Source organism: Myxine glutinosa, chromosome 7 (assembly GCF_964187855.1).
Source record: "Myxine glutinosa chromosome 7, kmMyxGlut1.1, whole genome shotgun sequence".
NCBI classification, from domain to species: Eukaryota; Metazoa; Chordata; class Myxini; order Myxiniformes; family Myxinidae; genus Myxine; species Myxine glutinosa.
In genome coordinates this window covers 18317128-18340445 of record NC_136267.1, presented here as the reverse complement: position 1 = coordinate 18340445, position 23318 = coordinate 18317128, and the positions used below count along the sequence as shown (strand labels likewise).

Here is a 23318-nt window from a genome sequence, read left to right as displayed (position 1 = left end):
ACCTCCAGTCCAGGCCATCCTGCCAACTTGTATGCTGCATACAGGTGAAATATAAAGCGCGAGATATTTTTATATATACTGTATATTAAAAAAAAATTGGTGTGGTTTTTGGTGGGCTGGAACGGATTAATAGCATTTCAATGCATTTCAATGGGGAAATTTGATTTGAGATACGAGCAATTTGAGTTACGAGCTCGGTCACGGAACGGATTAAACTCGTAAGTCAAGGTTCCACTGTATATATATATATATATATATATATATATATATATATATATATATATATACACAAAGAATTAAGTTAAGCACCCCTCCACAACGAATTAAGGTAAGCACCCCCTAATATATATTATTTGTGTATATGTATACATTGGCATATATTCTAAGGTATGTGAGATCAAATAATGATTGGTATGACATTAGCAATTATCCATTGATGAAATTGAGTGATCAAAGTGAAAAAAAGTGATTGGTTGAGTCAGTGATCCGATCACGTGGGTCCTACACACGTTATTGACGCAAAGATCGCTAGAGGTCTTCTCAGAACAATGACTGTACGTTAGAAAACATAAACGTCATCCACACTGTCCGTGATGGACCTATAGCTCCATACTTAAATTGAGGTGAAAATATGCCTAAAATTCCCAAAAAATTTCACCTTAAATTATTCAGAATAAAATATTGAAAACGGCATGATTGTTATGTTTTTATGTGACCATAATATCACTTCTCCAGAAAATATAGCAATATCATGGGTATATTACACTGTTTTGACGACAACAAACTTGTAATGTGCGAGGTTGTAAAAAAACGGGGGGGGGGGGGTGCTTAACTTAATTCTTTGTGTATATATACAGTGGAACCTTGACTTACGAGTGCCCCAACTTACGAGTTTTTCGAGATACGAGCCGTCGCTCGGGCGGTTTATTGCTTTGAGATGCGAGCCGAGATCCGAGTTACGAGCTTTCGCCACCCGGTCACGTGGTTATCTTGCCGTGCACGTACAGTACGTATCTCTGTCGTATAGCGCTGCATTTTTTTTTTCGCATTTTGGTTATTTCGAGTTCACGCCGCCAGGTGGGTTCTGGTCACGTGGTTATCTTGCCGTGCACGTACAGTACGTATCTCTGTCGTATAGCGCTGCGTTTTTTTTTTCGCATTTTGGTTATTTTGAGTTCACGCCGCCAGGTGGGTTCTGGTCACGTGGTTATCTTGCCGTGCACGTACAGTACGTATCTCTGTCGTACAGCGCTGCATTTTTTTTTTCGCATTTTGGTTATTTCGGAAAATTTCTTAGTTTTAACCATGGGGCCTAAGAAAGTGATTGGCAAGTGCAGTGCTGAGAAGAAGAAGAGGATGATGTGCTTGGATATAAAACACGCAATCGTCGAAAAACATGAGCGAGGTGTCAAGGAGGACGTATATAACGGCAGAGGAGAAGAGCATGCCAGGCCACAACTTGTTCAGAATGCCGGCGATAGCTCGCCTTCTCTTTGTGGAAAACACGGTGAGATCCTTAACATCCAACAACTAATGGGACGCAAACGGGGCGCCCAGTTTAGCGGTACACACATTGATGAATCACCCTGCCTGTGATTCACCCATGACAGGTTATAGCTGGGTCGGGATTCAAACCCAGGCTGGACAGTTTAGACTTTAGAGTCAAGTGTGCGTACCTCCAGTCCAGGCCATCCTGCCAACTTGTATGCTGCATACAGGTGAAATATAAAGCGCGAGATATTTTTATATATACTGTATATTTAAAAAAAAATTGGTGTGGTTTTTGGCGGGCTGGAACGGATTAATAGCATTTCAATGGGGAAATTTGATTTGAGATACGAGCAATTTGAGTTACGAGCTCGGTCACGGAACGAATTAAACTCGTAAGTCAAGGTTCCACTGTATATATATATATATATATATATATATATATATATATATATATATATATATATATATATATATATATATATATATATAAAGACGGCATTTAATATGGCATATTTTATTTTTCTTGACTTGGGTTTACTTTCTTAACTCAGTATATCAATCTGGTGAGTTTCTTTTACACTTTGGTGATTTATTTGTAAAAAGAACCATGTCACTGATTGTCTGTCGCAGCAAGAAGTCAACAACAGGATTATATCACAGGTGGCGTGGCAAAATGTACGGACAGGTGCATTTGATGATTGGCTTCACAGTCGGGTATACAAGGGTTGTTGCGTTCTGTATTAGTGGAAAACAACTGCTGCACGTCTCCAAAAGTTATTGCCGCTTCCTCTGGAGATGGTCCGTCAACTCGACAATGCTGTTTGTCATGGAGTGGTGGCTTTACGAAATTACGGCATGAAACAGCGTGCTATTGCTCGGCAGTATGGCATCACTCAAGGTCAGGTGCCAAAGATCCTGAAACGAAATGCTCAGAGGGGTGTCCCTACTCCAATACCGAGGCCAGGACGTCCCCGCAGAACCACAAGGAGGGATGATCGCCAGCTGCACCGGTTAGTCCGCAATGGCCGTACCAAGTCAGCTAATCGGCTTAGGGCTGAGTGGCAGCAACTGACAAATGTGCCTGTATCCAGAAGGCTAGTCAACCAACGACTGGTTCAAGCAGGCTATCGTGCCAGGCGTCCCCTGAGAAAGCCACACCTGACCAGACAACACCGCCAGCGCCGATTGCAGTGGGCCAGAGAGCACCGTCAATGGCAGCCAGGACACTGGGATCACGTGATCTTCAGTGACGAGTCTAGATTTCTCGTCTATCGTCAAGATGGCCACGTCCGAGTGCGCAGACAAGTGCATGAAGCCTACAACAAAGATTGTATAGTGCCAAGAGTCCAAGCTGGAGGTGGTGGGGTGACCGTTTGGGCTGCTTTTCATGCAGGGGGCAAAACTGACCTGGTTGTTCTGAATGGAAACCTGAACCAGTTCAAGTACAGGGCCATTCTGGAAGAAACATTGCTTCTATTTGCTCGTGCAGCCTTTCGAGGAAACTTTGTCTTCCAAGATGACAATGCACGGCCTCATCGTGCTCGCATGATCCAACACTTTCTTGCTGACCGTGGTGTAGAGCATATGGAGTGGCCTGCCATGTCCCCGGATATGAATCCGATAGAGAACTTGTGGGCAGAATTAACGCGTCAAATCGACCACTTGGACCAGCAGCCGACCTCTGTGCGTGAATTGCAGCAGGCTATTGTCACTGCATGGCAAGCGATTCCTGTCCAAACCTTGGCAAATCTCGTGAACAGCATGCCTCGACGTGTACGTGCTCTCCTGAATGCTCGTGGGGGTTACACGAAGTACTGAACTGTAATTTTACTGTCCGTAATCCCAGTCGTAATTTAACTTTTGTTTTTGTCAAAAAATTTTTGGCTCATGTGCAAAATAAAGAGATACTTCTGGAAAACGTTCAGAAGTTTAACACAGTACTGTCCATGAATTGAGTTCGATATCAGTTTACATCACTTTCAAGGATCAATTTATTTGTTTCAAAATGTCAAATGTGGTTTTTGTTTCTTTTAAAGGTCACATTAACAAAATCTAGAATAATTTCAACATAATTCCAATGAACTTTTGGTTCTAAGAAATATTGAAAAGTAAGTTCACCCCCACAAAAAAAAAATTCCATATTAAATGCCAAGTCTGTATATATATTTATATATATGTATATATATTTATATATATGTATATATATATATATATATATATATATATATATATATATACATATATATATATATATATATATATACATACAAGCAGTGTTCTAGACGGCTTTGCCCTATGGGCTACGCCATAAAAGGTTATAGAAAGACGATTCTGTACATTTAAGGTCGTTGATGCAGTGTCTTTTACACCACCATGTTTAACACTTTACATTAGTTATTTGTGCCTGGTGTTTGTGTCCTTTATGACATCCTTAAAAAAAGCAAGTTTCCTGTTTGGAATAACTTTCAATTTCGTTTGAATGCCAGACACGCAGACAGAATAAACTAGAATGGCACTCAGTAGAGTGCATACCTCCACCAGGCTGAACAGTTTCCGTTTTGTATCCCTTTGATAGGCTGGATCTGGATTCGGACCTGAACCAAAATCGAATCGGCTTGTTCTTGTCACCTAACCAACTCGTCCACCAAGTTTAGTCATAACTCGTCCATAACTTTTTGAAATATCATGTTATATATTGCTTTTCACCCGATCTCTAAATGGTGAAGAATCACTTTTTTTTTTTTTTTTTTTGTTGTTGTTGTTGTTGTATGTATACAGGATCGAGGCTCGTGAAAGAGCGAACATTAATCACACAGAAAGACAAACCGACACATAAAACATATAACATCGGGAGCGGTAGACAAGATGGGGAGAGAGGGGGAAGGACACAAACACAACATTTGAGAGCAGGGACCGAGAGACATGGAGACATCGAGAGATCTGAGAGAGGGCGAGGGCTTTGGGGGGGGGGGGCATGGGAAGGGGGCGGTGGGAGAGGTATAAAACATATGGACACTGCCAGGACTTCCAGGAAAGAAGTTGGAATTTCAAACAAGGTGGATCTGGGGTGAATTAGCGGGGGTAGAAAAGATCAAGGTTTTGGATGGGGGAAGATAAGAGATGGTGGTGAACAGCTGTTTTAAAGACCTGGAGGGAGGAGTGGGATTGAAGGGAGTGAGGGAGTTTGTTCCAGAGGCGGGAGAAAAGAGGAATGAAAGAGTGAAGGTGAGCAGAGAGCCGAGATTTCGGCAGTTTAACCATCAGAGGGTTGCTGGCAGATCTTGTGCGACCTGTAGGAATATTTGGGGGACAGAGCACAGAGAGAGCTGGGGGTGCAAGGCCGGAGAGGAGTCGGTAGAAGACAGAAAGACCACCTACCTGCCTGCGGTGAGTGAGTGAAAGGCCCTCAGAGATAGCTTCATCGCGGGAGATTCCAATAATTCTGAAAGCTTTGGTTTCAACAGCGTGAAGCCGAGCTAGGTGTGAGGCAGGAGCACCGGCCCATAGGGGAGAACAGTATTCCATTGAGCTGCGGATGAAAGCCTTGTATGTGGTGAGGAGCTCAGGTGTGCCGAGGAAGGACTTCGCACGACGGAGGATGCCCAGTCGGCGACTGGCTTTGGAGGCCAGCTTGGAAATGTGGTTTTCCCAAGAAAGATCATGGCAGATAGTGAGACCCAAAATCTTGAGCGACAGAACTTCTTGGAGAGGATTGTTGAGAAAGTAGATGGGAGGGTTGTCCAGTCGATCTTTTCGGAGAGACATAGTAAGAGTGTGAGATTTGTCAGGATTGAAAGACATGTTCCACTTGTTTGACCAGTCTGTGATTTTGTCCAGGTCTTCAGAGAGTGAGGAGGCAGCAGACTGCCGATCTGAGGGAAGAGGAATGGAGCGGCAGAGAGTGGAGTCATCAGCAAAGAGATAGAGAGGATTTTCGAGAGAGTCAGAGAGATCATTGATGAAGACCAGAAAAAGCACGGGGCCCAGAACCCCGAAAGATAACATTCACTTAGAAATTAAATAATTCTCGTATCCGAATCCATAGTCAGATCTTCACCAAAATCTGATCGATTCGTCCTTGTCACACACCCAATCTGTGCACCAAGTTTCGTCCAAATCCGTCGATAACTTTTTGAGATTTTGCGCTATGTATCGGTTTTAGCCCTGTCTCTCAATGGTGAAGAATCACTTTAAAATTATCTGATCCGGATCCGGATCCGGATTCGAATCTTCACCAAAATCTGATCATTTCGTCCTTGTCACATGCACTACCTCTCTGCCAAATTCCATTTGAATCCGTCCACAACTTTTTGAGAAATCTTGTTCACAGACAAATAGATAGAGAGGCAGGGGTGAAAACATAACTTCCATCCAAAGAATTCAAAGCCAACGTACTGCTAAACTGAAGGTTTGTTTTCCAATTCATGTTCAAAAGATAACATTCATTTGTAATCAAGTTGTTGCTCAATCATAAACTGATGTTTGCAGACTGAAGGACAGACAGACAGAAGTGAACCAATTGCTTAACCCTGGGTAATAATCTCCGGCACAATCTAAATGCGTAACCCAAGACTTCTGTAATCCTCAGCCAAGTTCGCTGTCCCACAGACAAGGATGTAAACAAATGGTCATGCACAGACAAAATATGAATACAAAGAGAGGGTGGTGCAAACGAACTTTGATCCCTTACTGAAATGCCAGTTGGCCATGTGGTATATGTAGAAGCTGAGAGCCAGCGAGGCGAGAATATGTACCATGGTACAAAGTATCCAGAACCATACAGCCCTCTTGGCCACCACCTGCACACAGCCACGAACCGTCATTCACGTTACACTTCCGTATCCACGGCAGGCAGGGACAGGATGTGCTGCATTATACAGTATTACATAGCAAAAGTGAAGAAAAAAAACAAAAAAACCATTCCTCTCCACTCACCACGCCAAGCACAGCGAAGAAGATGATGACAGCGAAGGAGGCGTAAGCTTTGTATGCATTTGCATTCACGTCGGAGTGTCGTTTTTGATACAGCTTCAACATGCAGAGTCCAGCAATTATGTACATGAACGCTGTGTCTGTGACACACATACATGACACTTAAACACACAGTGCTGATAAACAATCCCATGAAGAACAACTTGTGACAAGTATTCAAAAAAAAAAAAATAACGAGAGGTGGTTGGGAACATCCATACTCAATAACTAAGACACCATCCACTAGAAAAGCCACCCTGCAGGGGAAGGCTACAGTTTGACGTTTCGACCACCGAGTGGTCATCATGCAGATCTCATCATATATGTTGTACATAGTGCAGAGCACCATAATCGCAAGCACGTGATGCCCTCCCTCCCCCTCCGGAGGGTACTTAATACCTGGCACACAATGCATGCACAGTCCTCGGTAAAGACTGCACGTTGGTGCCTTCAGTTTCGAGTAACGTGTGACAAAACACACGCGTGTTATGTGTACGAGCATCGTCAATGTCACAATCTCGGGTTAAAAATAAGGCACCTCCATGGAGGAGAAACTGACGTTAGTGTCATGCTTGTTAACCCAGAGGACACAAATTATTATGGCACAGAGAGTGCGATGTAGAACAGGACCGAGGCTCAATTGTGTGGACTTGCTGAAAACCAAAATGACTCCTGCAGGCCGGGTCACGCACTAGTGCAGCGCAAAGCCCACGATGAGGAATGACAGGGCCACAAGAAGTTGTTTAATTTAATTTAAAAAAAAAACATTCCCATGGAAGAGGAAAATATGCCAAATCAAAATTCCAATTTCGGCCAGGACATCGGTACCTCCGTGCATCCGTGCATCCATACACACACAACTCGATCCATGTGATCCATTAAACGGAAAAATGGAGTTCATATTCACGTGTTTCTCACTTGGCAATTACCGCAAAAAAAAAAAATCCTCCTACAGTATTTTTGATCATCCTTCAGTATTTTTGATCCTCCTATCTGCCTACAGGTGTTGCTAGGCTAGAGAGGACACATAGGAAGTGCAATAATGAAGTGGGGAGGACACAAAAGGGAGACACAGGAGGCAGGATTAACAGAGGAGGGAAGAGGTCAAAATGTCACCATCGTTGTGTTTACTATAATACTCCCTCACAATCGCATTATATGACTTTCTACATTGGAATCTCCCGCGATGAAGCTAACTCCAAGGGCCTTTCACTCACTCACCGCAGGCAGGTTGGTGGTCTTTCTGTCTTCTACCGACTCCTCTCTGGCCTTCCCCCCCCAGCTCTCTCTGGGCTCTGTCCCGCAAATATTCCTACAGGTCGCACAAGATCTGCCTGCAACCCTCTTATGGTTAAACTGCCAAAATCAAGACTCTCTGCTCACCTTCACTCCTTCATTCCTCTTTTCTCCGCCTCTGGAACAAACTCCCTCACTCTCTTCAATCCCACTCCTCCCTCCGGGTCTTTAAAACAGCTGTTCACCACCATCTCTTATCTTCCCCCATCCAAAACCTTGATCTTTTCTACCCCCGCTAATTTCACCCCAAATCCACTTTTTTGAAATACCAACTTCTTTCCTGGAAGTCCTTGGTGTCCTTGTGTTTTATACTTCTCCCACCCTCCCCCCCCCCCCCTTCCCACGCCTCCTCCCCCCAAGCCCTCTCCCTCCCACACATCTCCCTGCTCTCAAATGTTATGTTTGTGTGCTTCCCCTTCTCTCCCCATCTTGTCTACTGCTCCTTCTTTTTATATATTTTGCTTGTCTGTTTGATTTGTTTGTGAAATAAATGTTAGCTCTTTCACGAGCCTCGATTCTGTATACAAAAAAAAAAAAAAAAGAAAAAAAAAGTGATGAATGTGTGTGTAAGGACCCCTTATGCCCCCCCCCTCCCTTTTGTGACGTAAATGAGGAAAAAAACTCTCCAGATTCTTTATCACCGACATGTATTGATCCGAGAGTGGTTACAACTCTTATCATCGTAAGAGGAATAAACGAGAGCACATCGACGCATGCGAGGATATTCCAAGAGCAGCTTTGTTCCTTTAAAAAGTTTGTAAGTAAAAAGTAAAAAGTTTGTCACCGAGTGTTGTATCGAATATTGTGGGATCGTTTGTACTGTTTATACAGGACAAGCAAAACGATGTGTTAAAAAAGGAAGATAAAGTGAAAAAGATGAGGAAAAATGGATTGATTGCGTGAATAAGAAATGGGAAGGGGATAAGGGGGCACTGGTGAATTTTTGAATATCCCAACAAATCCACTTTTACTTTTCGACATGATCGACTTGCACATCCACACACCTCCACTACTGCTTCACGAGGTTATGTTTGCCCTCGTAATAAAATAATGTTGGTGGGTCCCCGATCCATTCCCGCACAGCCACCTGGACCTCCTCATCCTCTCAACTTGCGACCAAGGAGAGCTTCCTTCATCGTGCCAAACTGATCAAAACCTAACGACGCGAGATCCAGAATGTAAACCAAGATCCTCAAAGCACTTCACTGTAGGCTTCGCTACGTGTGGCGGCACGTCGTCATGTTTCAGAATGACAATGGTGACAATGGTACCCCAAGGTATGGTACCCAATGACAATGGTACCCCAAGATATGGTACCCAATGACAATGGTACCCCAAGACGCTTTCAGCATTTCGCTGTCTTCAACTTCGTTTACATAAGTGTGCGGAATGTTGTATTTCTTACTATTTCACGGTGCACATTGAATTGGATGACAAGAACACCCTTCTGGTCCCAGAATATTGTCATTATTACTTTTCCAACACCAGGATGTGACTGGAACGTTTTTCGGTTGATGATGCTGACGATGGGTATTTCCATTGTATGGAAGCCCGTTTACTCTCGAGCTTGTAATGATGAATCAGGTTTCCTCTAGGACCTAGGTGGTGACGATACATGACAAAAATGCATATCCTTCTGGTTTCTATCACAGGAGCAAACACACGGTGTGTGACACCTTCAGGAAGTGAAATCCTGACAAACTCATTACTCTCTAACAATGCACTCATCGTTGGGCAGCAATCTTGAAAGCACGAATACATGCACCACTCGCAGGGAAGTCGGGTATCAAGTGGTCAAAAAATGACAATGAATCCCGCCCACCCCCCCTTCCCACGTCTCCTCCCCCCCAAGCCTTTTCCCTCCCACAGATCTCCCGATGCCCCTGCTCTCAAATGTTGTGTTTGTGTGCTTCCCCCTCTCTCCCCATATTGTCTACTGCTCCCCTTATTATATGTTTTATGTGTCTGTTTGATTTTTTGTGTGATTAACGATAGCTCTTTCACGAGCCTCGATTTTGTATACAACAAAAAACAAAAAAAAAAAACACTTGCTTCCAAAATACTGCACATAATACAACATTGTACTACATACACACAGTGTTGGTGACAGTAAAAAAATATTTACTTATTCACTTGCCCTGAACACTCAAGGCCAGGAAAACAAACACAGCGATGAAGTACAGGCATGAAAGGCAAGCGACAGGAGGTGAGTGAACAAACCAAACTGAAAATTGGAGTAATTGGGGCACACGTGGTAGCAGGCACTGAGGAGGCCCTCCATGATGAGCGCAAACCCCATAGCGTAGAATAATCCATAGTGCTTAGGCAGGCCGAGCTCGTGCTGTGGGGACACACGACACGGATAAATTGGTTCGTAAAAAAGTTGCACATCACCGGTAATATCAAAGAGCCATCATGGCGCACGTAAACAGCACCGACAAGCGACGTGTTTGACATCGCCAAGGATAAGTACCCGAGAACCCTCGCCCTTTGATCCGAGAGCATGCGGTTTTCAACCGCAAGGGCCTTGCCTGTGAATGCGTTCCTTTTGTGTGAGGAGACATCTGGTTGGAGAATTCCCTGAATCCCACGATGAGCAGGAAGAGCAGACCCAGAAGGAAGTAACCCAGGTTGCTGAACACGTTATTGAAGGATCTGAAATTAAAGTGTTGGAACACACGAGAATGTACACTTCCCAATTTAATTTTTTTTTAATCTTAAAAATCAACAATCCTACAAGATATAAACTTCAAGAATGACTAATAACAATGCACATAGAATATTCTACATTTATATTTGAACACCAATATAACAATAGTCAACAAAAGGTTCGTAGAAAGGCCTTGGCACGTGGATCATTCTGCGCCTTACGAGAGTACGCCCCACGGATGGGCACAGAGGAAGTTGTAGTAACAGATGTCCTGGTTCCCAGTGTCATGCAGCACCTGCGCAGATACAGCGAGTGTCACCTCATTTCCATACACCGCTCAAACTCGGCTGAAAAACTTGCTCTGCCCCCGATATTGTATTTACACATTAATTCGGCAAATTCAAATGAGCTGGAAATTCCAGCTGTCCCCAGATCGTTCCGCAAATTGCCCTGGGTGGGAGGTACGTCACAGCACTGGCATATCAAGTAACAGGTGGGCACAAAACATTTGTATCTGCATCCGGGTCAAGTGGGAAACCTTAGCGAGCAACCACCAAATGGCCATGGCAGCCACGGTTTTTGAAAAATAAACATTCCGTAGAGTCATGGCTTACGGTGAAATATCTGCCATAATTTGACACGAGCTTCAAGACCTCTTGGGAGAGAAGCACCCATTATGAGTCAAGACTCGTGATGCATCGAAACAAGAGTCTATATGTCCACTCAACTCGGGTCGACTATCAATGTGCGTCGAGAGAGCCCGGGTCAGCTCGGATTGGTGGTCAATCCATGCTCGTGGAAATGAGTTAAGAGCGCCATATTTGAGTCCAAGCCCATATAGGCCAAGAAAGAGTCCAACCAGCAAGAGAGACTCTGAACAAGTCAGTGTGATGAGAGTATGCATTCCGTATGCAGTGCATGATTACCTCCGCCACCGAAGGTGAATGGAGGTTATGTTTTCACCTCTGCCTGTCTGTTTGTCTGTCCGCTTGTTTGTGAACAAGATATCTCAAAAAGTTGTGGACGATTCGGACGAAATTTGGCAGAGAGGTAGTGTATGTGACAAGGACGAAATATTAGATTTTGGTGAAGATCCAGATTCGGATCCGGCTCGTATAATTTTTTAAGTGATTCTTCACCATTGGGAGATACGGCCAAAAACGATACATAGCAGGATATCTCAAAAAGTTATAAATGGATTTGGACGAAACTTGTTGGGGAGGTTGTGTGTGTGACAAGGAAGATTCGATTAGATTTTGGTGAAGATCTGAATATGGATTCCAATACGAAAATTATTTAATTTTTCAGTGATTCTTCACCACTGAGGGATCGGGCGAAATGTGAGATATATAACATGATATTTAACAAGATTATGGACGAGTTATGACTAAACTAGGTGGACGGGATGGTTCGGTGACAAGAACAAGCTGATTATATTTTGGTTCAGGTCTGAATCCAGATCGGGCCTATCAATGGGATACAAAACATAAACTGTTCCAGCCTGGCGGAGGTATGCGCTCTACCGAGTGCAGTTCTAGTTTTTTAGTGATTATTCACCATTGAGAGATCGGGTGAAAAGCGATATATAACATGATATTTTAAAAAGTTATGGATGACGTATGACTAAACTAGGTGGACGGATTGGTTCGGTGACAAAAACAAGCTGATTAGATTTTGGTTCAGATCCGAATCCAGATCGGGCCTATCAATGGGATACAAAACATAAACTGTTTCAGCCTGGCGGAGGTATGCGCTCTACCGAGTGCAGTTCTAGTTTTCATATTGAACTGTGCTCATGGTCAGCCCCAAGAGTTTGTGTGATGCATGTATACATCACACAGTGTATGCAGCATCCTTTTGAAGAGTAACGACCATAAAGAAATACTTTTCATGGTAAAATGAAAGGCTTACATTCTGGTAGGTCAGAACTAGCTGAATGACGGGCAGTACATAGAACACGCCGACAGTCACCAGGTTCCTGCGCAGAGTGCACATAGCCATTAACTTCCTGTTCTGATTTGACATTTCTAAGTCAGGACCAGACCAAGATATTCCAATAATCTGACAATGCGGCGAGCACATCAGTTATCAGCAATGGGGGCAATTCAATCGTCAATTTAAATACAGCAGCAACACCTTTCAACTTTCTCATCAGAGACAATCACTACAAAGGGTCAGACAACACCACTATGCACATGGTACGCCAGCTGGCCACCCCAACAAGTATTTACTCAGAACATTTCAACTACCCAGTCATTACGCAAAACGAGTTTTTCTCTTACCAGCAGTATATCTGGTATTTCTTGGTCATGGCGCTGTGCTTCCTCCGTGCTAGGTCAGCCACATGCAGACATGGCTAGGGATTAACACACGTCGACAATGATTTATCAATCAATACATGGAATGCCAAGTACATCAACATCAGCGATTGGCTGCATTGTGAACAAACCAAGATTGGCTCAGGTGCATAGACTAGAGAGGCATTTACAACCACAGGCATTTTAAGGCCATTTTTCCTGCTAGAGCGGGGTTAGCCTTGCGGTCCCCATGACAATCTTCTCCATTTTGCCCTATTTTCTGCATCTCTCCTTGTTAACCCCCTTGCCCGCATTTCTTCTTCGACCATCTTTAGCCAAGTCTTTCTCGGTCTTCCCCGTCCTCTACTTCCTTCTACATTCATTTCCATCACTCTTCTCAACCAGTCACTTTCATCCTTCCTCAACACAAGACCAAACCATCTCAACCTGTTTCTCTTCACAGCATCAATCACAGGCTCTATTCCCATCATCTTTCGCAATTCATCATTTGTCTTCCTCTCTCTCAACGATACTCCGCACATCCACCGAACCATTCGCATTTCCACCCTTTCCAGCCTTCGTTGCTGCTCTACGTCCATTACACCTGTCTCCCTTCTCACTAGAATCCCATTAAAAAGGAACGCCCGTTATAACAAACTGCATTTAAATTTGAATGGCACCATTTTTGGACAATCCTTGTTTTAATTCACTAATTTCAACTCAATATGACAAACTGCAGTTAGGAAACAAACTATAAAAATATACTACGGTATAGTGTGATTGCAGAGAAACAAAAAAACATTTACGATGGCTCGTTTATTAAGGCTATTGTGGTCAAACAGGAACTGTAGGTTTAAGTGTATCAGGTGAAAGGGTGGTTGTTGTTTTTTGGCCAATGGTGTGGTGGTGCGTTAAGCTTGTGCATCTCAAATGCTGCAGAGGATGGCCTGGTAGAATTTTCAATAAAATGAGTAGTTTTTAAGATATCAAAGCTAATGGAAGAGTTGAATATATCGGACAGGTGACATTGACACAGTAATGGAGAAGAGGGAGTTGGCATACAAGGGAAGAATGTAGAAATGAGGAATTAATATACAAGCAGCACAAGTTGGGACAGACGGACAGGACAAGGGAACCGAGTGGACAAGGAACATGCAAGCAAAAGGGAAAATATGACAAACAGGAAGAAAGCACTGAGATTGAGGAAGTTGAGGCTTAGGGTCTACTTCTTTCTCACGGGAGGCGGGTTGGTGGCGTTGCAATTTATTTACCGGCTTTATTGAGGCCTTCTTCCTCCTGCCCTTCGACCTAAGCACCTCGCCCTTACCCATCCAGGTCACACATTCTATGATAAACCTTTTCATTGTTACCCTTCCCAAATCTAAACTCAACAACCCCTCACCTCCATTCTTTCATACTTTTTTCTCACCTGCGACACTACCTTCGTAAATCGCTTGTTTCAAGCTACTTCTTGCAGAATTAAAAGTCTGCTTCCCATCGCCACCTCATCACCTGTCAGTGTGATAAAAAGATTGGCCTTTCCTCCTACTTCCACGAACGAGCTTTAACTACATCGGCCGAGACGATGTTCCCGCCATTCTCCTGTAAGCCCTCTGCTCACGATGTGGTGTGCATTCATTTTTTGTTGGCTCACTAGTTTCCCTCTACGTCAGTTATCTCAGTTAAACCATTTTACCTGTTATTCAGCTCTTCCTTGAGCCTCCATACCTGTACAAATGAATAAAATATATAATGTGGGGAAAATGTGGGTGGCAAGGAGAGGAGAGCCAGTGAGAACATAAAAAGATGAGGAATAAGAAGAACACGATTGAATACATTCGGGGAGACAATTCCAGTCGAGAGAAGAGAAGGCCGAAAGGGTGGAGATGAGTAGTTAGCCTCGGTTTGGGGAGGGCGATAAGGCTGAGGTTAACGGAATGTTTCTGTTCATGTTATCAACGACTACCGTAAAAAGGCCAGCACACAATGAGAGGAGTGCAGGACTTACCTTGCTACGAATAATGTTCTTGTCATAAAGGGCATCATCCATCGTGTCATAATCCTCGAGTTCATCCTCGTCCGATGAGGAAATGCTTGCGTGTGTCCAGTCCACTCTCAGCCGCCTTGCTTTGAGTTCTGGACTCTCGACCACCATTGGGCCTGTGGAAAAACAAATGGATAAACGTCTGTACAGCCGACTGCCAAACAAGAAAATTCAATCCTTATTCGATCGTTACTTCGGCAATGGCAACGTCGACCTAGAAACAACAGTCGGAAGTTACCGATGGCTCCGTACGAGTCTCTCGACAGAGAGCTCGGGATGGAATCATCTTCTGACAGCTTCTCTGCAGAAGGATACAAGACACCTCAGAGTGCAGCACACCTACAAGCATTTTGTAAAGATGATTAGCAGGTGAATACGGAGAACATTTAAAGAGAACGATGCAATCTCAATGGAGTAAAACATTTTCCAGAAAACAAGCTTTTCTTGGGAAAACCAAGTGAGTATCTAATGAGAGATGAAAGGAATATTTCATTCTGTTTTTGCAATGAAGAGTGAAAACATTTAGAGTTGTGAATTGAGAATTATTTCAAGTATATATCGTTACGGTTCTGTGAACCGTCACTCCCCGAGGCAACGGCAAACAACATACAGGCTCCCGAGTTTAGTTATGTCATGATTAAATGTTTTACATAGCCCTCCCTTATGTCTAGTGGGTTATGCATTGGGTGGGATTAGCAATGGATTTCCTCTCATTCTTTCTTCATCTCTAAAGTAAAGCGCTACTCCCATCGAATCACCGCGGAAGAAAAGTGGCGAAGTAGGTCTCATTTGCATATACGCGCCAAAACGGCATTCAAATATGCGCGCCAATTCCAAACCGTCAACACCACCACAACCAGCTGTCTCAAGAACAACTAACCACTACCAAACTACCAACCATCTCCACATTGCCATACTACATCTGCCTTCCTCAACACCAAGAATCAGCAACCAACCTCATGTTTGATTAATCACCATAGCTCAACCACAAACCTACCACCTCAAGACATTCACCACTCAACCACCGCAATGCTCCAGGAAACTGCCTGCACTTTCAGCCTGCCATCAATAACTGCGCTGCACAAGGGACAACATGGCGCTCGGGCACCCTGTGCCACTACCTTCAAGCCTCGATATCGGTGAGCGCAAAAGGACGCTAACTTTCCTGTGACTTCCTTGGATCAGTAACGACCCTCCGCTTGCCTGCCATGCCATTCGGATTCTTGGCACACGTTTGTGCGCCAAATGTGAAACAAGACAAGTCTTCCCCCATGTGAAGTGTGGAGCTCTGTGCGAGGGTCACTGGAGGCGATGAGAGGACAACAGACTCGTGGCGAGGATGACTTCAGCAGGAGGCTCCTATGTGCCAATGGACGCACTGTGACAGGACTAAAAAAGGTGGCACGTGAACCTTGCCCTCGGCAGCCACGCCCGGAAGAGGCAGGGCGTGACCCCCCGACCCCTGCATATCCCCTCCCCTCGCCAGGCAGATAAAAAGCAGTGATCAGTCAGTAGTTAGTGAAACTGGGTTCATCAACAGAGTCTGACTGAAGAGGACTGGGTGGCTGAGAATGGAGTTCCACATAGGGAGGTGGACGAGCAGAGACGAGGGTGCTGACCTGGATGCTGGTTGGTTGTCGACCTGGTTGGGCGAGTTCAGAAAGTTCTCCAACTCTTACGTTGTGTCGAGGAACACCCCTCTCTCAGGTATGTTTCCAAGTATTTTGGGCTTCTTTAAGAAGCTTTGTGAGCAATTTTAGGTAACAATCCTTATCTCGCACACATGATATACATTCGGCTGCCATGATGACCCCGTTGCTAAGGGGTTTCCGAGCATGCGCACCAAGCATTCTGGGGCAGATTACGTCGTTTTGAAAGTCACATATTAAGGCAAAGGGGAAGAACATGCATTTATATGATATGTAAAGGAAATATGCATGAGAAAATATCCAGGAAGGATTTATAAGAATAAACTATTTTTATCTTGGAAAAAAACACAATGAAAGTCGTCAAAATGCTCCATAAAAATAGATTTTTTTAAATCATATACATGATACATTATGCCAGACTATGGGTGTAGGATTTTGCCTTGTGTACCGCACCAAAATCAAATAAATAAATAAAAATATGAAGGAAATAAAACAAATACGAGATTTTACGAAATGCGAGGGTCAGTGGTTTAATGGTTAGAGCATCCATTCTCAGTCTGGGAGGTCGGTGTTTCGAACCCCGTCTGAATCATGCAAAAGACTTTTAAAATGGTACGTGCTGCTTCCTTGCTTGCTGCTCAGCTTTGGTTACGTTAGCAGAGCACGAACAACCATAATTTATCAGTCTCAGCGCAGGCTTGATGGGCCGAATGGCCTCCTCCTGCGTTGAAGTTCCTTGTAAGGGAGTTTGAATTTAAAATTACTTAATGTCTCTCATTGTACAAAACATGAGAGTCAAAAAGACCGTTGATAAATGGTTTAGGGCATCGTGTGGGTTTCACTCACTGGTTTAGGCCACACTGCCATCGAGGCAAAACAACAAAGAACGGGAAAACTAGGACATCAGAAAGTTGGAGATGAGCAATTTAGTTTATTGCAAACACATTCTAGCGCATTCGCAGGTACTTTAAGCAAGTCCAATTTGCTCTTGTCTAATTCAGCTACATTTATTTTGTATTAAGTGTTCTCCCTTGAAGTTTATTTTTCGTGTTGGTCCCAATGACCAATTCTAAGAACCATAAGGCAGAGTCCGTTTAACAAGCGTGAGCCTGATTATCCGCCATCACCTAATGTGCGGGCAAGCACCCACATGAGCCTTAAACGTCTTACTGTTTCAACAAAATTTCCAGCTATTTTGTGGAACAATGGAAAGCTGTGCCGTGTAATTTAACATATGAAAAATAACAATGATAAACTTGGAGCCACCATGAGCCCTTGAGAAGTAAACCGGGCCATTCCACAATCGAGGGTCAATCTTTCAAGGTCGGTAACACCTTTGGCGTTGCTGGAAGTTTCACCAAAGTGTTTCAGGCCGATACTGATGTCTGCTCAATACGAGCCGATGAATGAGATTCTAAATGGGAACCCAAACTTTGAACCACTTTTGCTTAGGAACCTGTTTCCTCTTGCGTGGCCTAGTTGAATTCTCAGCTGCTCACATGGCCGGAAAATGAAAGCAACTAGTCACCGACCGGCATCAAGAAGCAGGCAGGGGCTAATGCAAACACTTTTACAAGGCCCAGCACACAGGGAGTTTGATGAGATGCTTACCCAAGATGGGTCCTAAGATAATCCAGCACCGGATATGCAAGAAAAAGGAGCAGACCCGTCATTAGAAACTTGCACAGAGCTTCTTGCACCCTCTAGGATGCCTTGGCAATATAAAAATAGCAATAATAGCTCACCCAAGAGCTACTGGGAAATCCCAATGACCTTGCAACAATTAAAAACAAAAGAAAGCAATAACCCATCATGAAAAGATCATTTAAAAGTGGATTATATTTACTAGGGCATGCCCGTACTATATATAAGCTAGGACGTGCCCGTACGTGGGTGCCCGTTCCTTGCCAAAAAAAAAAAAAAAAAAAATTTGTGTAGGGGTGTGTGTGTGTAAACATCCTAGGGCGTGCCCGTACGTGGGTGCAAAAAAACATGCGTGCAAACAACAACAACAAAAAAAAACTTTGAAACCACGTGGCAGTAACGACCACAGAACCCCCCCCCCCCTCTATTTACATGAATGGTTTGGTCCATTCGCAACGCCAAAGCGAACGGCGAACGGCTAAATCGCCATAGCTCGGTAAGTACTTGTCCGATTAATTTCAAACCTTGAAAAGGCACATCCTCGGGTCCCCAGCAATATACCTGGCAAGTTGCAAGTATATCGGACCCGTGGTTGTCGAGAAACAGCGGTCACAGACAAACAAACGTACAAACGTACAAACAAACAAACACACAGAGATTACTGGAATTATAGATAGACTAGGGCATTGCCCGTACTATATCTATATCTAAAATTATATCCCCCCCCTCTATTTACATGAAATGGTTTGGTCCAAAGCGAACGGCTTCCGGAGTTTGGTAAAGAAATCGCCATCGCGTGCACAAACGCGCAGGAAAGCGAATGAATCGCAAATTCGTTTTTATTAGTTTTAAAACATAGTTTAACGCCAACATAGTTTGCAAACGTGAAATAAATGAATACGCTCTCAAATGTGCCATCCGAGGCAGAGTGTGTCCGCCACGTTCGGCACACGCGATAGTTCGCTGCTCTCTGATTGGTTGAATCGTTTTTTGGACATAGCTCGGTAAGTAATTGTCCGATTAATATGAAACCTTGAAAAGGCACATCCTCGGGTCCCCAGCAATATACCTGGCAAGTTAAAAGTATATCGGACCCGTGGTTGTCGAGAAACAGCGGTCACAGACAAACAAACGTACAAACGTACAAACGTACAAACGTACAAACAGAGATTACTGGAATTATAGATAGATAAATGTTCAGGAGCTTAATTGCCAAAATCAAGACTCTCTGCTCACCTTCACTCCTTCATTCCTCTTTACGCCCACCTCTGGAACAAACTCCCTCACTCTCTTCAATCCCACTCCTCCCTCCCATGTCTTTAAAAAAACAGCTGTTCACCACCATCTCTTATCTTCCGCCATCCAAAACCTTGATATTTTCTACCCCAGTTAATTCACCCCCAGATCCACTTTTTTTTGAAATACCGACTTCTTTCCTGGAACTTCCAGCAGTGTCCATGTGTTTTATACTTTCCCACCCCACCGCCTTCCCATGCCTCCTCCCCCCAAGCCCTCTCCCTCCCACAGATCTTCCGTTGTCCCTGTACTCTGCTGTTGTACTTGTGTGCTTCCCTCTCTCTCCCCATCTTGTCTCCCACTCCCTTTATTGTACGTTTTGTTTGTCCGTTTGCTTTTTTTTGCGATTGATGTTAGCTCTTACACGAGCCTCGATCTTGTATACAAAGAAAAAAGAAAAAAAAAGAAAAAAAAAGCTGTGTGACTCACACATCTTAGAGCAACTGACAAACAAAAATGGAGTGAGCAAGTATCTCCCCAACGTGTGAGACACATTGTGGGGTCAGGAAAGACTCCTGTAAAGGAAAGCGAGCTGTGCAACATGGATGGTAAAAGGAGGTAGGGGTCGGGTCTCAGTCATGTATGTATAAAGGGGGAAGATCGTTGTCATATAACTTTGTGAAAAGGAACCACACACACTTTGAATCTATACGGTCTGGCTTTAGTGGGGAAATCCTCGTTTTGATACTCATGAGTCATCGATTGCAGATATTAGGAAGCCAACAGGTCTGTCGTACAAACGAGCCCATGTAATCCCACCCTCCCCCACCTTCTAATTATGATTATAAACCACTTTTTGTCAATCCCATACACCCCATTCTCTATCCCTGATGAGCTGCATAAACCTAGTAACTCCCCCACCCCCAATTATACCAGAACTGGCGCGACTATTTCCATTGTAGGGTTCTGCTGAGCGAGGTGGCACAGCCTGCCAACTAGTTGAGCCACTTTGTGTTGGTTTAATCCCTGCCATAAACAGTAAACCTTGTCGATCACATTTAGGAAAGGCAAAAAGCTCTCTGTTCAAATTATTGTCCAAAACAAATGTATTCAGAATGTGGAATATTTGAGAAACAAGCATTCTAAGTATTGCGCTGCAATACATGTACCCTACCGGCAGTCTGTCGGCCGGAAAACTGTTGGGGAAATTACCAAGGGATATTTACCCACAGGTTCTGAATCGTTCCCAATCGCTAATTACCTCAGGACGGGCTCACCTGTGATTCGCACTCGTGACTTCGATTTATACACCTCGCAGACAGATCAGCAGAAGCATGACAAAACAAGTTGTTGATAAAGAACCTTTCGAGTCGCTAAATATCAGTAATTTATTATATTTTCCGGTTCACGATCAATGATCGATGTGTATATATGTGTTGCTCGGCTTGGCTCCGCCCCTCCGGAAAGCGCGCGCTGTGTCGCGCTGTTGACGTTCGCGAGACGAGGCTGAGGGTGCGTGATGCGACGCGAAGAGAACTCTCGAATAAACAAGAGATATCCATTGAAAAAAATATATTTTCGTTTAATTAACGATATCTGCCAAACCACGTGCCCTATCGCAAATTCCAAAAGGACATTTTAGTAGACTGACATGCTGAACAGATCTGTGGTTTCCCCTCGATTGGATCAAAAATGAGGGAGGACCTCGGTTTTAAAGGTTCATGCTTAAAAACGTCATAACTCTGAAACCATGTGACGCATGGCGTCATGCTCGCTGACGTTTTTGTTCGTCATGGGTATGCAATTTTGCCTGCAAAGTTTGGCCTCGATCTGTTTAGCCGTTGCAGAGAAAAAGGGGGTTTCGTGTTTTCACGAAAAACAATATGGCGGCCGAACCACGTGACCTGTGACGTCATAATTACCATTAAAATATTATACAGACCGAGTCCCCCCTACGGTGAAAATTTGATCTCAATCGGTCCTATTATTGCAGAGAAAATCGTTTTTAAAGGAAATTAAAACTTAAAATGGCACTGACTTAAGGATCATCAGAATTATCAGAATTCCCAAATTTCAAAGTGCCATAACTTTGTCAAAAATGATCAAAACGTCGTGAAGTTCGAACTTGACCTGTAACTTATCATGAGGAAACCATGTGCCAAGTTTTGAAATCATTAGCATTAAGCGTTTAGAAAAAAAGTCCGGAAAACTGTTCTTTGCGTGACGGACAGACTGACGGACTGACAGACGGAGGGACGGCGTGCGAACCTATAGTCCCCTCCGGTGTACACCGGTAGGGGACTAATAAAAACTATATCTATGCTGTGGAGTCACACCTCAATAGCATTAATTATGGAGCATGGTAGTGCTCCATATGTACGGATGGCACTGGAAAAAAATGGCTGCCCTATCAAATATGTAGAAAATGATATGCTTAAAAGTTACTATGGAGGGGTCATAAACCTTTTAAAGTCACACCTTTTATTCCCTCTGCCAGTGAAGGTGGATGGAGGTTATATTTTCACCCCTGTTTGTTTGTCTGTTTGTGAACAAGATATCTCAAAAACTTGTGGATGGATTCGGACGAAATTTGGTGGACAGGTTGGGTGTGTGACAAGGCCGAAGTGATTAGATTTTGGTGAAGATCCGAATACGGATCCGGATATCGCAAAATGAAATGTAATGCACTGGTAAAGGTTCACAACACTGATGAGTGCCTAATTTGAGTTATACAGAGCGAGTGAGTAGAAGAAACACACAGATAATGACAGAATGGAGGCATTTGAAAGAAGTGGAAGAAGCAAAGTGAAAGAGAGGAATGGAGGCACATCATCCACCCCAGATGCACACACATTCTAAAGAGTAGAGAAACAGAAAATATAACAATTGTGAATGAAAAAATTAGAAAGAGCTTGAGAAGATTGATTGAGTGTTCTGCTTGAAGGCATGTCCGAGGTTGCTTGGTGAGAGTGATACTAGGTGCTTTTCCATTGCCTTCCCAGCAATTAGTTAGGGCAGGGAATTTGTAATTTGTTCAGGATGCCGGTGATAACTCGCCTCTCTTGGCGTAGGACACCGTCGGATCTTTAACATACACCAACGAATTACAGCAGACGGGACATCCGGCTTAACGTCCATTTGAAGGACAGTACACGCAACTGATGAATCACCCTGCCTGTGAAGTACCGCCATGACAGTATCCATGTCTATCTATCGTTTCCAAGTTATGCCTGCCCAGTGTGCACTGCAATTCTTGCACTATATCAAATTTTCCCTGAATCCAAGATGACGGTTAGATGATTTTTAAAATTTTATTATTCACTAGCTGAAAGCACCCGGCGTTGCCTGGGTTATTTTTGAATGACTTTACTACTATAATTCAGCTTTTACTCACGGCCGTAGACGATTGACTACGATAATTCAGCTCAGCTTTTAATTGTGAAATGGGCCCAGCTCTGCCGAGGTGGGCCTCGACCGGCCTCACCACCTAGCCTATAACCTTCCTGGAGCCTGTCCCGACATTTTTGGTTCTTTTTGAATGAATTTACTACTATAATTCAGCTTTTACTCGCGGCCGTAGAAGATCGACTACTATAATTCAGCTCAGCTTTTAATTGCGAAATGGGCCCGGCCCGGCCGAAGCGGCCTCGACCGGCCTCGCCACCTAGCCTAAAACCTTCCCGGGGCCCGTCCCGACATTTTTTGTATTGGAGGTTTCCTCCTATATTTCACCGTTCAGCAGATTAGCTTGCGCAGACAAACAAACAAAAACTTTCTTTTATAATATAGAGAGATTATTCCGAAACACCATTTGATCATGTCATATCCATTACTTTATCACAGAATGGAACCGACTGATTTGCGGTGAATAGAATTTGTGCATTTGCGGTGAATTCCTCCCCCACCACACCCACTTCCCACGTCTCCTTCCCCCAAGCCCTCTCCCTCCCACAGATCTCCCGATGTCCCTGTTCCTTACTGTTGTACTTATGTGCTTCCCTCTCTCTCCACATCTTGTCTCCCCCTCCCTTTATTATATG

At 43.9% G+C, this 23318-nt stretch overlaps 1 protein-coding gene across 3 annotated transcripts in view; it reads right to left on the bottom strand.

Annotated features, from left to right (window-relative positions):
- Nucleotides 1-23318, bottom strand: part of LOC137431020 (SID1 transmembrane family member 2) — a 69566-nt gene that overhangs the window by 16822 nt on the left and 29426 nt on the right. For 2 of the 3 annotated variants that reach the window (XM_078781324.1, XM_068121877.2), the window contains 9 exons: nucleotides 14988-15050; nucleotides 14714-14865; nucleotides 12691-12764; nucleotides 12320-12386; nucleotides 10630-10703; nucleotides 10290-10413; nucleotides 9979-10099; nucleotides 6427-6563; nucleotides 6182-6290 (listed from right to left, as the gene is read on the bottom strand). In XM_078781324.1, coding sequence (XP_078637450.1) covers nucleotides 6182-6290; nucleotides 6427-6563; nucleotides 9979-10099; nucleotides 10290-10413; nucleotides 10630-10703; nucleotides 12320-12386; nucleotides 12691-12764; nucleotides 14714-14865; nucleotides 14988-15050 — 921 coding nt within the window. Of the gene's footprint in view, nucleotides 1-6181; nucleotides 6291-6426; nucleotides 6564-9978; nucleotides 10100-10289; nucleotides 10414-10629; nucleotides 10704-12319; nucleotides 12387-12690; nucleotides 12765-14713; nucleotides 14866-14987; nucleotides 15051-18009; nucleotides 18022-23318 lie in introns of all 3 variants that reach the window. The other variant, XM_078781323.1, reaches the window with a different exon arrangement.